The sequence below is a fragment of the Pseudoliparis swirei genome, chromosome 5 (assembly GCF_029220125.1).
Source record: "Pseudoliparis swirei isolate HS2019 ecotype Mariana Trench chromosome 5, NWPU_hadal_v1, whole genome shotgun sequence".
Classification (NCBI taxonomy): Eukaryota; Metazoa; Chordata; class Actinopteri; order Perciformes; family Liparidae; genus Pseudoliparis; species Pseudoliparis swirei.
Window position 1 is genome coordinate 6,951,776 of NC_079392.1, and position 15,145 is coordinate 6,966,920.

General features: G+C 45.6%; 1 protein-coding gene across 1 annotated transcript in view; it reads right to left on the reverse strand.

Moving 5' to 3' along the window:
- Nucleotides 1–1,113: 1,113 nt before the first annotated feature.
- tgfbr3 (transforming growth factor, beta receptor III) overlaps nt 1,114–15,145 on the reverse strand; it is a 73,170-nt gene continuing 59,138 nt past the window's right edge. Inside the window, exons 15-17 of the mRNA XM_056414482.1 lie at nt 10,160–10,210; nt 9,015–9,122; nt 1,114–5,331 (exon numbers count right to left, since the gene is read on the reverse strand). Of these exons, the coding sequence (XP_056270457.1) occupies nt 5,177–5,331; nt 9,015–9,122; nt 10,160–10,210 (314 nt within the window). The 3' untranslated portion in view covers nt 1,114–5,176. The remainder of the gene's footprint in view (nt 5,332–9,014; nt 9,123–10,159; nt 10,211–15,145) is intronic.

A 15,145-nucleotide genomic window follows, 5' to 3' on the forward strand; every position in this document is an offset into this window, starting at 1 on the left:
AAATATACACACATGCCGTACCCATGTGCCACAAGGAAAACACGCTCTGCAATTCAGCAAAATGGGAATGTTTTTATGGATTCTGGCAGAATGAACCGTTGTCATATGTTGGTGCAGCGTAAGAACCAGCTGTGATGGGAGGCTAGCGTTAGCTCAGGGGCTATACAGTTTCAAATAATAGCCTCGACGGGAAAAAAGATATTAACTCTGGAGCAGAGAAGGAATTTGATGCCTTGTTGAAAGTTAGATTCGGGTGATATCTCCGGGGAGCCGCGCCTGAACTGAATAACTGTATAAACGTTGGAAATCATTTGGCTATTGTTGCAGATACATGCTTTAAAAATGAGATATTGGGTTTACATAAAAGAGATTTAGGGAAAGCATGACTGTAAGTGGTAACTTTAAAAGCACAGCTCATTTGAGAATATTAGATTAGACTAGATTAGATATTCCTTTATTAGTCCCACAGAGGGGAAATTTCAGGATCACAGCAATGGGTGCACATTAGATCATTATAAACTATAGAGAATATTTGTCTTTAATAATAAGTCAGAGCGTTAATGTGAGCATGCTTACGTAATACAATTACCAATACTGCATCCTCCATCCACTGTTGCTGTTATTATAGTGGGCACTTTTTCATCATGCCCACCGCTCTTATTATATGAATCATTTCTGTCATATGAATTGAATATATTGTAATTTATATTGTTCATTCTTCACACATGACATCTATATTACTCGTATCCATCCTGATAGAGGGATCCTCCTCTGTTGTTCTCCCTCAGGTTTCTTCTTTTTGTTCTCCCCGCTCAGGTTTATTTTTCTCTGAACCGATGGGCAGATGTTGTCATACGTGTACAGATTATAAACCCCTCTGAGGGAGGGGGTCAGCCGTCTCCAAGGAGCTATGATCTAATACAAAGCGACCCCCCCCGGTCAGGAATCTGCATGGTCTGTATCACCCCGGTATGAGATCACCAGAGACGAGTCATGACTTCACCGCTACACGCCGTTATTACAGCTCATTGCCCCGAACCCACTCAGGTGTGTGTGTGTGTGTGTTTGTGTCCATGTGACCTCGCGCATTTGGAAATCATAAAACAAACAAACTTGTGTACATTATTAGAGATTTTATTGGACATAATGGGTATACAGCTATCGTGTCTATATACAGCATATATATATAAAACAAATGGGAAAAATGTCATTAAAAAAATCAATAACGCCGTATCAAAGTTTTACACATTTTACAACACTCCCCTCCCCGAAAAAAACAAACGAAAAAACAAAAAGGAAATCTTGGCAACAAGGGAAAGTTCAAATTCTTCATCGTTTTTTCTTTGACTTTGAAAAATAAATGTGAAACTGCAATAAAACCATGCAGGGCCCCTTAATCAGCGTTTCTCGAGCTCAAACACACACACGCACACACACCCACACACACAAACACACACACACAGACACACAACGTAGCACGCATAATGCACATTCATAGAGAAACATGAGGTAGTCAAATGGTTAAAAATGAAATAAAAAAATACAATCGATAACTACACTATGGGTTTGTGCTCCGATTACAGCCGAACGTTTTCAGGTCATTATCGTGACGTACTACTCTATAACACTGCTCCTTGTGTCTGGTTCAGCATCATTATTCCTTATTGCGTATACTTTCGACATATTCACGGTCGTCCTGGGGGCAGAAGGCATGGAGGAATGTGGCCATACGAGCGGCAACTCGAGAAGAACATCCTCGAATGATCTCCAGTGAGATCCAGAACATGAGCGGAGGCTCGGCCACTGAACAGCGTGCCACAAGTGGGGTCGGGGGGGATAATTACACGAGGGAGAAGGGGGTTGCGTGAAACCCCCAAAGCTCGAGGAATGTCAGAGAGCCGTCATCCCACAATGACCGCTGATTATAGGCCGCGGCGCAGGTTTCGCTCCCGCTTGACAACAGCAACGTTTCACTGCTGCGTGTTTACTGTCCTCGAGCCGAGGGCTGCGGCGTGGACCCAAGAAAACAAAACAGAACCAAAGTGGTCCTTATGTTATCGATAACGGTTTCTTTCCAGAAACAAAGTGACACTCGAGATGTTGTTCTCCAACCCGTCATTCTAACAGATGCTTATTACACGCTTATTACATAAGCTGATGCTGCCCTCTTCCCCTTAGTAGTTTGAAGGGGGTGGTTCATGTAATTATGATGTGGGCGTTTATTATGGTAACTACGGTAACTCAGGAGGGACATTTTTGTGTGTGGATGTCCAGTCAGTGTTGTTGTTAAAACAATGAGATCCTCAGTGCGTGACATGTTGACCCAGAAAGCTGAGTTCTGCCTACATGTACCAGGATGCATTGCAACCATTACTTCCAACTCTTGGATCGTAGCAAGTCCATCATATTTTGAAGCTGTAAAATTCATCATAAAATGTTTGTGTGGCGCTTTACTCCATTATTTAACTGATGCTATGTTCAAATATTTATGACATCAACTTATCTTCAAGAATGGGACATTTTTGTTTATGATATATTCGTTTGCTATGACAGGTTTTCTTTACTTCATATGAAAATATTTTAGGAAAAGCTTGGCCAAACAAAACATGAGATAAAACGATAATGACAAACTATAATGAAAACACGAGGAGCTATATTCCACGGACAGAAGAAATGACCTGCATTGTATATAAAACAGTTATTACAAACTCATAACACGTTTTGTGACAAATCTTTCAGCAACAATTGAAATATATAGTTTCAAAAGCATATAAACAGGTCAGCGCAGTGTCAACGTTTGTCAATATTGATGACTGGAATATTTCAAATGTAGGTGAATATATCAAAATAATAATAACAATAATTATTATTATAGATTTGTTATGTCATTTTCAACAGTTAAAGTGCCACAAAACATGCCACGAGGCTTAAATGAATAATCAGAATAAATCCCCCATAAACACGTGTGAGCCAATCACACTTCACAGTACATACCCACATAGAAGACGATAAACTTCTCTTGGTAAATATATTCCAAAATATAATTTTATACACAAATATATATATTTATATATATTTAGACTCTGTTCCCTCTGTAGAAAGCTTTACACATGTTTACATAAGAAAGAAAATGAAAAGCTAAAAAGCTTGGAGATAATATACATTCTGTTTTTCTGGTTCTGGTTAAATCCTTAAATGGAAAGTTCCCTTCTCAAATGCAAAGGTCTGTAAAAACAATACGCATACCGGTTATAGGAAGGCACGGCAGTAAACATTCATATCATTCGGAGACGGTGGGGTTAGTCGTGGAATTGCAGTTTGAAAAAAAAAAAAACATGAAAATATATATCCGTATATATCCGTAACAATGAGCTTCGTCGACAGCTTATTCAACGCACCGTCAGTGCCAAGATTTAAACAAGAAATAAAAAATAAAAAACATAATCTGTACACTGTCTGGCTTTATAATGTAAAAACAAATCTACTCTGTCTAATGCACAATCAGCTGAGTGTGTACAGAACAATAATCATCATTTTAAGCAAAGGGTTGGTAATGCAGAGAAACTAGCAAGAGTGTGCAAGATTTTATTTTAAAGATCCAACGGAAGAACATTACCAACCCGAGCTGTGAAGTTATTGGTCATCTTTAATTTCTCATTACATGTTCTCAAATGTAAACATTGGATGTTTTTCTTCATCCCATGAATAAAGACGCTATTAATGAGCGGCCCTGGTGACAGTCGGACCCAAATCAGCTCTACGAAGCCATGATTTTAAATTGATGTTTGTAGATTGTACTCTATCGTTAAAGTGTGTTCAGCATCCTGATTCATATTTGATCATTTTTTTAAATGAGGGACGGGGTTAATTTGCATCTCACACCGATTAAACCAAGTATACAAGACCAGCATTTGCACGCGCTCTGCCTCAAAAGGACATTTTAGTATTTACAATATTAACAGGAATATACAGGCGTTGAAGGAACAGTTTAGCAAATTTTAGAAATATATTCTTATTCGACAAATTTGAAGTGAGACACAAAGAGGGAAAACACTCTAATGTCTGTACGTCGATTGTGATTAGCATAACAACTGGAAGTGTGTGTGTGTGTGTGTGTGTGTGGGTTGGGGGGGATAGCAAGCCCAGAGGAATAGTTTCTATTAGGTTTGAACTATTTCTCTGAGCAAACCGTTCCCCTCAACTTTTTTTTCCCCTTCTTAATGCCGAGCTAAGCTCATCACCTCCTGTGTGGAGCTCGGCACGTGAAGCACAGACGTGAGAGGGGTGTGTCGGATCTTTTGGACGTCAAGCAAAACAAACGTATTCCCACAAAATGTTGCACTATTATTCCCTCAACAGCGACTGGGGAAAAGGAACCCACAATGCCCCGGTGAAGTTGTGTCACATCAACTACAACTGCCGTACAGAGAGCGCTGGTAAAAAAAAAAATACGCCTTACCAGTCTGTGTGTATAAGTCCATTAGAAGGGAAGTATGCATACTTTACAGAATGTGGCATTTTATCAGCATGTCTTTCACATTTTCCATTCACATTTTTTGGCATCTATTCTTCTGTATACATTCAATACCTACACTGTGTTGCAATCTTTCAAAAGCCAGTCGCTCTCTCTCTCTCTCTCTCTGTGTGTGTGTGTGTGTGTGTGTGCGTCGAGATGACGACTCCCGTTCATACTGCACTTTTGTCCGCATGTTAATAATAGTGGTTGCTTCGCTCCCTCGCCACCTTTCAGGGTTGCGCGTTGTGAAGTGTTCCAGTCCAGCCCTCAAACATCCCACTTCCTAATACTGACATCACTGCAGACAAGCCTCGCTATTGGGAGTGAACCTTCCCGCTAGGAACACCGTGAATCTCACCATTTAGGGTCAAAACAAAAAAGGCTATGTTGTGGTCAGAAAGGAAAAAAAGCAAGCAAGCAACAAAAAACAAAAAAGCACTTCGGTTGGAAGAGAAAATGAACTCACATTTCTTTCTTGTAGTTTCTGTCGGCTGCCAGGCTGGGATGCTACTCTTACACACCAGTAACACCAGGACACCAGTGGTATAGTGCGTGCTTTTTTCCTTTTTTTAAACGATACTTTTTTTTCTCTTTCTATCATAACCCATCCCCATGGGAGGAGATCAATAACCCCCCCCACCCCCCAGGTAGCGTCCGGGGCTACGCGGTGCTGCTGCTGGAGCACGGCGTGCTCTGTGTGCTGCCGATACTGTGGGCCGCGCTGCTGTTCTCCGAGGCCGGCTGGGGCTTCTGGGGCTTCTGGGGCTTCTGGGGCTTCTGGGGCTTTTTGACCTGCTGTGTGCCGGCTGCCTCACCTTGGACACAGAGAGAGGGAGGGGGAGAGGGTGGGATGGAGATAGAAAAAACAAAATGCATACGCGTTAGCCGAGGCAGGCGGGAGAACGGCGAACCGTTTTGGTTACAGTTTCGCCGTTTAGTCTCCACACTGTTCACGATGCACATCACACTCGAGCTAAAATTCTTCATCCGAACATTCTGTACAAAGCCTTTTGAGGACTCACACATTTGTGTTAAAAAACATCAAATGTTCAGCACGAGGCACTTTTTTTTGGTGAATATGCGACGCCGTTGCCACTCGGCAACTCCGTTTGGTGCGAAACCGTCAACATCCTCGAGGGTAATCTGCCACAGATCCACAAAAAGTGTTTTTAGATGCTGGGAGAGCCAGAGAAGAGAGAGAGCGAGAGAGAGAGAGAGAGAGAGATATGATTTACGTCATTTTCTTAAGTAATCTGGATTCAATTAGCCTGGCTTGAGTAGATAAAGCAGAACAGACGCAGGGACAGGACCTCAAACCACTGAATGGTTTATTGTTCTAAGTCCAAATAAGCATCTTGTTTGGTCGACTCTCGGGATCCGACGCTTAAAATGATGAGGCGACTGAAAGTGCTTATGAATGTTTCGGAAAGCGTTTCTACCGACTGGCGATGAGTTTGCTTTTGAAACGGAGCCACGTCTTATTTTCATGCGAGCATTCGGCATTCACAGTTATTAGTGCAGCGTTTCCCTTGTTTGCTTCCTGGCTCGCTCTCTTTGGCAACGATTTTCCAATCTGTGTGTGTGCGTGTGTGTGTGTGTGTGTTTGTGTGTGTTTGACAGCCATATGTGTCCGCGGGCGATCTTACATGACGCTCCCTCTTTTGGGGCCCCTCGGTCCTTCTAATGTTTACCAGAGCCGAGCTGCCGGCGGTCTTTTCCCCCCGCGGGGCCGACGGCTCTACGAAACAAAGATCCACCTCGTCTGTCGGGGGGGGAATGTAAATCCCGCGGTCTAATATTCATCTTTCTCCCGAGATAAAAGGACGTGTATGAATACTGTGTATGAAAACTCTTCATGCGGTTGTTGAAAAAGCGGTCGGAGGTGGAAAGCAAAAAAATAAAAAAGCAGAAGCCCATCCCCAGTATCTCTTGGCACATGCAGTTAAAACTCCAAACTTTCAACATCTTTCAAGTGTCCGCACAGAAAGCTCCCTAACTCACTGATTTGACAAGTGAAAACGTGTATATGTGCGTGCGTTAAATCATTTAATTGGTCATAAACCTCGATAGACACTGTTTACTCTTTGCAGAGAGAAAGAGAGCGAGAGAGAAAGAGAGAGAGAGAAATAGCTAGACACAGCGCTGCTTTGAGCGAGATGCTAATGTTAGCTAATGTTAGCATGCTAACATGCTCGCAGTGAAGCACACATGCTAATATTTAGCGCGGTGGGAAGAATCTTTTTAAGATTTCTTTTTTATTTTACACCCGATACTGTATTTTATGAATATGTCTGTGACTATGGGCTTCGATAGTTTATGCTCCTGTCTGTTAAACATGTGGAATTGCACTGAGACTTAGCATCCAGTTAGCACCACTGCCGTCACGTTATTTGTCGTCTGACCCCGCCGCGTCTCGACTGTGGGCGCCACGGATCTCGCGCAGCATGCTATTCCCCCTTTCCGCTACGCCGCCCCAACGCCACGTATTGGTCCAAAGGGAACGCCAACAAGCCAACGCATTTTTACACCGTACAGTCATTACATTTGTACAGTCATTAAAAAAAGCATTTGAAACTGTCCTGTTGTGTATTTTGAAATGGTTGATGACATACAGTAAAACTGTCTGTTACATTACTTTATAATAATGTGGGAAATCTGCAAATGTCAATTTGGTTATCATAATAACACGCTTCCAATGATCAATTTGATGAGACGTGGACATTATAAAATGTTTGCTCTGTGACGTGTTCACACCATGATTTAGCTTCTTATGATGCTAACATTAGCTTAATAGTACTAAAGACAAAGTGCAGCTGAGGCGGATGGGAATAGTTATAACTGTCCATGTATTTGGTATTAAACCAAAGTATTGAACACATTTTGATCAGAATTCAAAGCGACAATTCATTCTGAGTGGAATAAAAATACAAGCTTGAGGAAAGGTCCACCGAAGGCACTAGACGCCATCTTTTGGGCATGTTAGCCGCTAGCGTGGCAAAGAAAATGAAGCTGTGTAGTCTATAAAACCGCTGACCTCACTTCAGCGCAGCGTTTGATCCGTATTATTCTATAATCTTGTCAGCGTGTGTTTGGATTTCAGAGCCTAATAATGTGTGAAATTTCTCCCCGTGTGTGTATTATTCAGCCTTGTTTTCACAACCGGCTCAGAATCGTCCGTTCGCATGTTGTTTCACCATTTTTGAGCCGACACCTCGCCAGACACGGCGTGCGGACCTTCCGAACGCGCCAAGGTAACGAGCAAAATGTCAAATAATGCATCGTGGGGTGCTTTTCAAAAGCGCTACACTTCTCATTGCCTTGTATGGAATCAAACCGCATCGGATACAAAGCCTCAAATATAATGTGCAAGCAACCTAAAAAAATCTTTCTCAAGAGGCCATTGTCCTCAGAGTCGTAGGGGGAAAGACCCAGATCTGTTTTCATGTTTCATCTCTCTGTGGTCTAAAATACACTTTATTTTTGGTGGTTGTTTCACATGGAACTGCCAATGCATTGCCATGTAAGGCCATGCAAGGCCATGTAAGGCCATGCAAGGCCAAGGAAGTGTGACACGCCCGGCGAGGATCCCATTTCAATAACAACAACAGGAACGTGTTGCGAAGGTCTTTCCAGCGCGACCATCCTTACACCTGTTTCTCTGCGCATGTTCTCTTCTATTTTCTTTTGGAAAAGCTGCCAATAAGGCACTCTAGGAAACCCATGAAGCTGAAATAAAGTGGCTTTCTAAAGCGGAGCCAATACCAATATTGTGTTGAAGATCAAAGGCACTTAAAACCTGACAGCTGGTCTTGAAAACACTTACGGACGTGACTTGGATCTTCGCCACGCTCGCGACCGTCCTTTGTTAATCTACGCCATTTAACACCGTCCAACTGTGAGCTTCGTCCAAACAGTCAACTGAGCGTAAATCGTTGTATTTGCCTGAAAAGACCCGACCCAAACATCCTGACCCCGTTCATGAGAGACGTTCATGGACGGCCGCGGCAACGGCGGATCACCAGCCAGTGAGAACAGGGCAGCTTCATGCAACGGTGACCTCCAGAGGGCTGCTTGGGAGCACACTTCCTCCCCAGGGGTCAGTGGGCTAGGGACCACGGGGAAGATCTTGGCATCTAATAGACGGATTGTGTGTCTTTTCCTGTGAGGGCCCCTCAACCCAACGAGGCGTATTTCCAACTCGTCTCCAGCCATTGTACTGAGAATACTCGCCGACCACCCCGCAGCTCCCGAAAAACATTCAAAGGCAGGAAAGAGAGGAGAACCTCGCTGCTGACCAACAGGATATATTTACAGTAGAGGAGTCAATCTGTTATTGTGAACCGGCCTCTGTCAGCAGCAGGATGTTTGGCATTCCCAGCAGGCACGTCGCTGGCAGCGGGACACTCGGACATTCCTCTTGCGTCTTATCTTTCTCATTAATGCATAGAGGGCGAGTCGGCGGGGGGGGAGGGGGTGGAGCAGCTGGTAAGGCACCTACTTGTGTGTGAGTAGATGAACCACAGGGCTCCGGTCAACAGGGCGCCGATCACGAAGGCGGCGAAGGCGATCCCCACCACCGTCGGCGTGTCCAGCACGTACAGCGCGTCTGCGGGGAGACAAAAGCGCCGCGCGGGGTTCATACACGTCGACGGGACAACTCGGGAAAACGTTTAAAAACGTTCGAGTTCACGGAGCCCCGAAGTGCCCAACCGCCAATGAGTAAACAGACATTACACATGAGTGATAGCATGAGAACATTGTGTGATGAGCCAATCATTTGTTAATTAATAAGAATGCCAAAACATAAAAGATGTATCTTTTTTTTTTTAGGGCATGTTTTCCATTTCCCATGTTTTCCATTTATCTGTCAAGCGAATTTTAACGAGACGAATTCATAATTAGAATTTCATTATCGATGTCTTATTGGTTTATTTACCACTGAACATTCTTGGGGCTCCATATAATTACCTTTGCATTGAAAATGCAGAAGGTTATGTTTTGATCGCCGTGTATTTATTTATTTATTTATTTGTATGCGTGTTATTCGCAGAACAAACAAAGTTTTAAACCGAATCGCATGAAATTTGGTGGGATGATTGGTTATTATCCGGGGACCATTTGATTAGATTTTGGGATCGATCGGGTCAAAGGTCAAGGTCATGAAAAGGTCAACCTATTCTTGAATCGCATGAAATTTAGTGGGATGATTGGTTATTATCTTGGGACCATTTGATTAAATGTTGGAATCGATCGGGTCTAAGGTCAAGGTCATGGATAGGTCAAAATCTTCTTTTTACCATAGCACGGTCAATTGTTATCCAATTAGCATGCAACTAATGCCAACATGTTCATAATCCAATGTCCAATCTTGTGATATGCGAAGGTATGCACTCTACCGAGTGCCCGTTCTAGTTCATATATGCAAAGAGACAGCAAGGATAATGGAGAGGGGAACGCTTGGTAACTGTGGGTCGGTGGTTAGCAGTACCGTCTTTCAATCAGAGGGTTGGTGGTTCAATCCCCGCCCTAGTCGATGTGTTCTTGAGCAAGACACTTAACCCTGTAGCTGTGTCTACGGTGTACGAATGTAATGATTGTAAGTCTCTTTGGCTGAATGTAATGTAATGATGTCGAGGGACTTACCGTCACCGTAAGGACCTTCTGGGCTTTGGGTCGCTCTCTGAGAAGGAGTTACTGCAAAACAAGAACAAATGAGGACATGTCAATGGGTGTTGCCCGTCATGTTATAGTGATGCATGGTTTGGAGAGATCCATTTTAATTACTCAAAGTCAGCCCCGGGCCGGAGGACCGGCAACAGGACTGATATTGTCCTGTGTTGATAAGCAGCTTTCTGAGGAATGTGACACAGAAACTTGAACCGGGAAAGACGCCGCGAGAGAGTGACCCCTCCGTCAGCTGACGTGCCTCCTAAAGGATGAGCCTCCTGGCTCCCTACTTACAAGGTGTATTTTAAGACATCTTAAAGGCTTTTTATAAGTGAAATTGGCCTCGATATCGCAACGAGAAAAAAAAACGGGCAAAACTCAAGAGGCGATAGCCGGGTGAGCGTCCGAGACTCCGGAACAACGGGAGCTATTCTCGGACTGGACACCTCGGGGGTTTTCATATCGCATAAATGGATGATGACGGGTCATCAGCCGGGGGGGAGGGGTTTAATATCAGACGTCCTTTCTGCGGAGCGCCCGGCCGTCCTCGCCAAATCACTCCGGCGTTATCTGTCCCGTGTGACCGATAGAGAAGAGAGGGGGAGGAGCTTGACGGACAGGGGGAATTTACACGACTCTCGTCTAAGAAGCGATGAAACTCAATGCTCAAAGCTTTTTTTAAATGAAGCCACCGGGGGGCCGTTTTCTCCTTTACCAGAACCAGACAGCACGCAGGGAGTCAAACTCACAACTTGTGTTTGCAGCTTGAAGCCGCCGCCAGAGCTGGAGCGTATATCATATATCTTTATGAACATCTTTTGTTTACGTAAGCTTTTCTCGCTGTGGAATTGAGCGAGTGTGTTTTTGCTTAACGCTGACCCCTCCTCACAGGGATGGGCCCGGCTGTTCGTACTTCTGAAGCTCGTTACTGTAACAGAGCGCTGCAGGAATGAGTCCTGAAACGAGGGAGTGAGTCAGCGTTTTTTTTTTTTTGTTGCCCTTCCGGTGACCACGTCTCAAAGTCAAGGTGTTTTTTGGGTTGTAGTTTTTATCGGTTTTGGTTAGGTGCCTAAAATAAGGTGTGCGGTTAACACAAGGTGAGGAGATTTTAACGTTTTTGATTCCACGACATAAGATATGTCAGTGAATATAATTAAGCTTTTAAGTGTCATAAAAAATTCACAAACTAGTCCGCCTTACAGACCTGTTGCGTATACTCGAGCTCATGTGGTCGTGGTGTATTTGCTCGTAGCCTATCTTCAGCTTTTTACGTCCACACTTCAAAAAAATCTTAAAAGGGGTAAACTTGTGTTCAGTTCTCGTTGCTGAACAAAGCATCAAAAGTATTGTGTTAGCTTTCCTGCAATAACCCAAAACTCCAATGGGAAAAAAACTCCATTGACTTTTAGGGGGAACCAATGCGATGCTAACTTCTCTAACGGCCGCCGTCTGCTGGAGCTGGAATCCAAACCGAGAAGTAGTTTGAGAACAACAACTAAGTAATACACACAGAAGAGCGATCTCATTGCAAACGCTGCAGGTTCGGCCCGGCCAGTAGATTTAACCACAACAACCCCGTTACTGAGGGGTTTCTTTTGAAGTGGATTACATCACGGTTGAATTGTGATGTCAATAAACTAGACTTATTATAGGTTTTCCATCTTGATCCTCTATTCTTTGCTGACGCAATCCTGCTCGCAGTGGTGCAACAATACAATCGGCACTGCCAACCCCTCGCGACTTGCTGTATGCTAATACTAAGGGCGCATAGCGCGCCACCTTCCCCCCCCTCGCAGGTCTGATGACCTGACCCGGCTGACTCCACCATGTTCTCTGGTGTGAAGGAAAGGGGTGCGGTGACCACCAGGACTGTGAGGTCTGGGTCTATGGCGCTCTGCTCTAACTACTTGGACTGGGAGTCGACTGGGATGTGCTGTGTGACGACATGACGGGGAGACATCAACAGTATGACCGACTGCATCACGGATCACATCCAAGTTGTGTGAACACCACCATCACCATCCCCGGACGGACTTCCCCAACAACACAACAAGCCCAACCCTGGATCTGGGGGATCTGCTTCGACATGAAGCTGCTGGCTGGTCTGGAGGAGAGGAAGAGGAGAAAAGGCAAGCGCAACCTGAAGGGCAGCTCAGGAGGAGGGGACTCCTACAGGAGAGAGCTGGAGAGGCAGCTCCAGCTGAACAACACAAGGGAGGTGTGGTCTGGCATGAAGCAGATAACTGGCTTCAAGGGGGAGGGAGACAGCCAGGAGGCTCCCCTGGAGAAGAGACGAGCTTTTTTTTTTTCCAGTTCTTCACCTCCCAGCCTCCTCCCGTCTCTCCCACACATCACACCTCCCCTCCCCTCCTCCCCCTCTGGCCCCTGCTACCTGCACATCAACAATGCTCTCTCCTCCACTCCTCTCTCTCCCTGGCCCTCCCTGGGTGACGGACAGAGACAGCTAGAGAACAGCTGGGCTGCACAGGTCCTGCAGGCATCAGCCCCAGATCCCTAAGGTCCCTGCCACCCTTCCACCTGCACCCAGCTGTCTGTCAACCTGAGGCTGGGGAAGTCCCAGTGCTGTGGAATCGTGCCTGGTCCCTGTCCTGTCCCAAAGTCAGCACCATCTGGCCTCGGCGACTACCGATCCACTCTCCCCTCCATGAAATGTGATGAAGGTGCTGGGCCCACCTTGGCCCCTCCGGCCACATCGTGAAATCATCGTTGGACCCTCTGCTAATTGTTTACCAGCCCTCATCATGGGACCACCATCATCTCTATCCAGCTGCTGCTCGCAGGAGTCTGGAACTCATGTCTCTCCAGTGCCTGCTGCTGAGTGAGAAGCTGGTGGCAGTGTGTGTGGCCCACCACCATCTCTCACTCACACTACCTCTCAGGCAGGCAGACCACAGTTTGTCAGAATGGGCATGTGCTGTGGTGGCAGTGATCCAGTGAACCCACAGGTGGTTCTCTGTCTTCCTTCTCACCTGCACCAGTGACTGACACAACACACAACACAGTCATACCAGTCATGCATCTGCTGATGATTCTGCAGTGGTCGGGTGTGTAGATGGGATGGGAGGAGGGAGACAGGGTGGTGAGTGACTTTGTATTTGTAAAGGCCGCGATGAAACCCTGCGTGAGCTGTGGCCAGAATGACCAGAGAGGTGGGTGGACTTCAGGGGGAGGCGACAGCTCCCTCTGAGTGTCCTGAGCGGGGGAGTGGGGAGTGGAGGGAGGAGTACTGTACAGCGTCTCCGCCGACGTCCGAATGAACCGGAGACCTGAGAGGAGTAGAGCAGGGGATGAGTCTTTCTTTTGAAGCCTATGAGAAAACTGTGCAGCAAGATGCTGAGAAAGATGAGAGTGTGGTGACTTCAGGGAGGAGCCACAATGCGGCACTTTGTGCTGGGGAGCAGCATCGAGCCCGACACCAGCCGTCTTAACAAACTGGTTTGAAGGCTGGCTCTCCATCATCGGCTGCCAGCTGGGCAGCACCTGGAGGTGGAAGAGGAGTCGTTGAAGAAACTGGTCCACAACCATACCACCACCCCCCCACCTCCCTCACCTCCCTCAGGGACAGAGGTACTTTCTCCTTTCTCTCCCTCATCCTCAGCCACAGATACAGGAGAATAGATACATTCTGCCCTATGAGGCTGAGACAACAGTTGTGTTGCTGCTACTGACTCGACAAATTTCCCCTTGAGGAAATAAAATATCTATTATACTTTTCAACCTTTCCTGAACGTTACCAGATCCAATCAAATTTATTGTGGAGCCGTAAATCTACTTCTGATGGTCGGGCTTTGAGGCAGTTATATTTTTCCATGCACCAAGTTGGCCAAAAGTGGCCCCTTCTTGATTTCTATATCAAGTGGAACTCTTTTGGATAAAAAATCAGCTTGTTTTGCAAAAGAGATGCCTTTTAAATAGAGTTGTTTTTGTTTGGGTCTGTGTTTTTATTAGCATATTTGTGTTTACTGTATCTGTTCCCTGGTAAATAAACACCGTGGAGATGGCATCGTAATGCGCTGGCCAGTGCCTGCTCTGGACTAGTGGAGCTCATTCACTCATTACTGGAAGTTTCAGAGTCTCCGAGTTTCAGAGTCAACACTGGGACTTCTGTGCGAAAAGAAAAAGTGCATTAAAAAAAGGGTATTAAAAAATAATAAAACCACCCACTTCGGGCAGAATGTCTGCACTTCCTCAAGTGGCGACCAGAGATGCACGTGACACTCTGTTCAAATCAAGCCACCCAGTACATCCACGCTGGCCTTCAAGAGGCCGGTATCGGCTCCAGCTCACACCGATTAAAATGACGTGATGTATATTAAATTAAATAAGTCGTTGCCGTTGGAGTCAAACTGACCACTAGGACAACGTTGACGTGATTGCTCAGAGGGGATAATGATTTGTAAAGCTCTGGGTCGTTCACCAGAGATCAGGGCACTCGTGATATCCCCCGCATCTCAGCTTAGGTCATAATTAGTCAAATGTGACCCTGGTTACCTCAGGCTGCCCCCCCCCCCCCACACACACACACACACACACATCTGCAGGCTGCTCCCTCCCTTCGATTACACTCACAGCCCCTGGAGACTCGGCAGTACAATGAGCGGCTAAACAAGTGATGATCGAGGGGCCTTTAGGGCTCTGGCTGGGCTCCCAAAGACGACAAGGGGACCTCCACTCTCCACACACACACACACACACACAAACACACACACACAAACACACCCTCCTCCCCTTCTCCTGTGGAAAGGGGAAGCCACAGTGAAGTCTCTAAGTGAAAACAACTGGATCTTGGTGCTGTATGATTCCTCTTTTTTCCACCTCTCCCTCAGTAGAGACCGGTCACAAATCCTTCTACTAAATTCAACCACATGCTATTACCCACACACACACACACACACCTATTGTATACAGACATTAATGTAAACAGACACATGGGCACATACA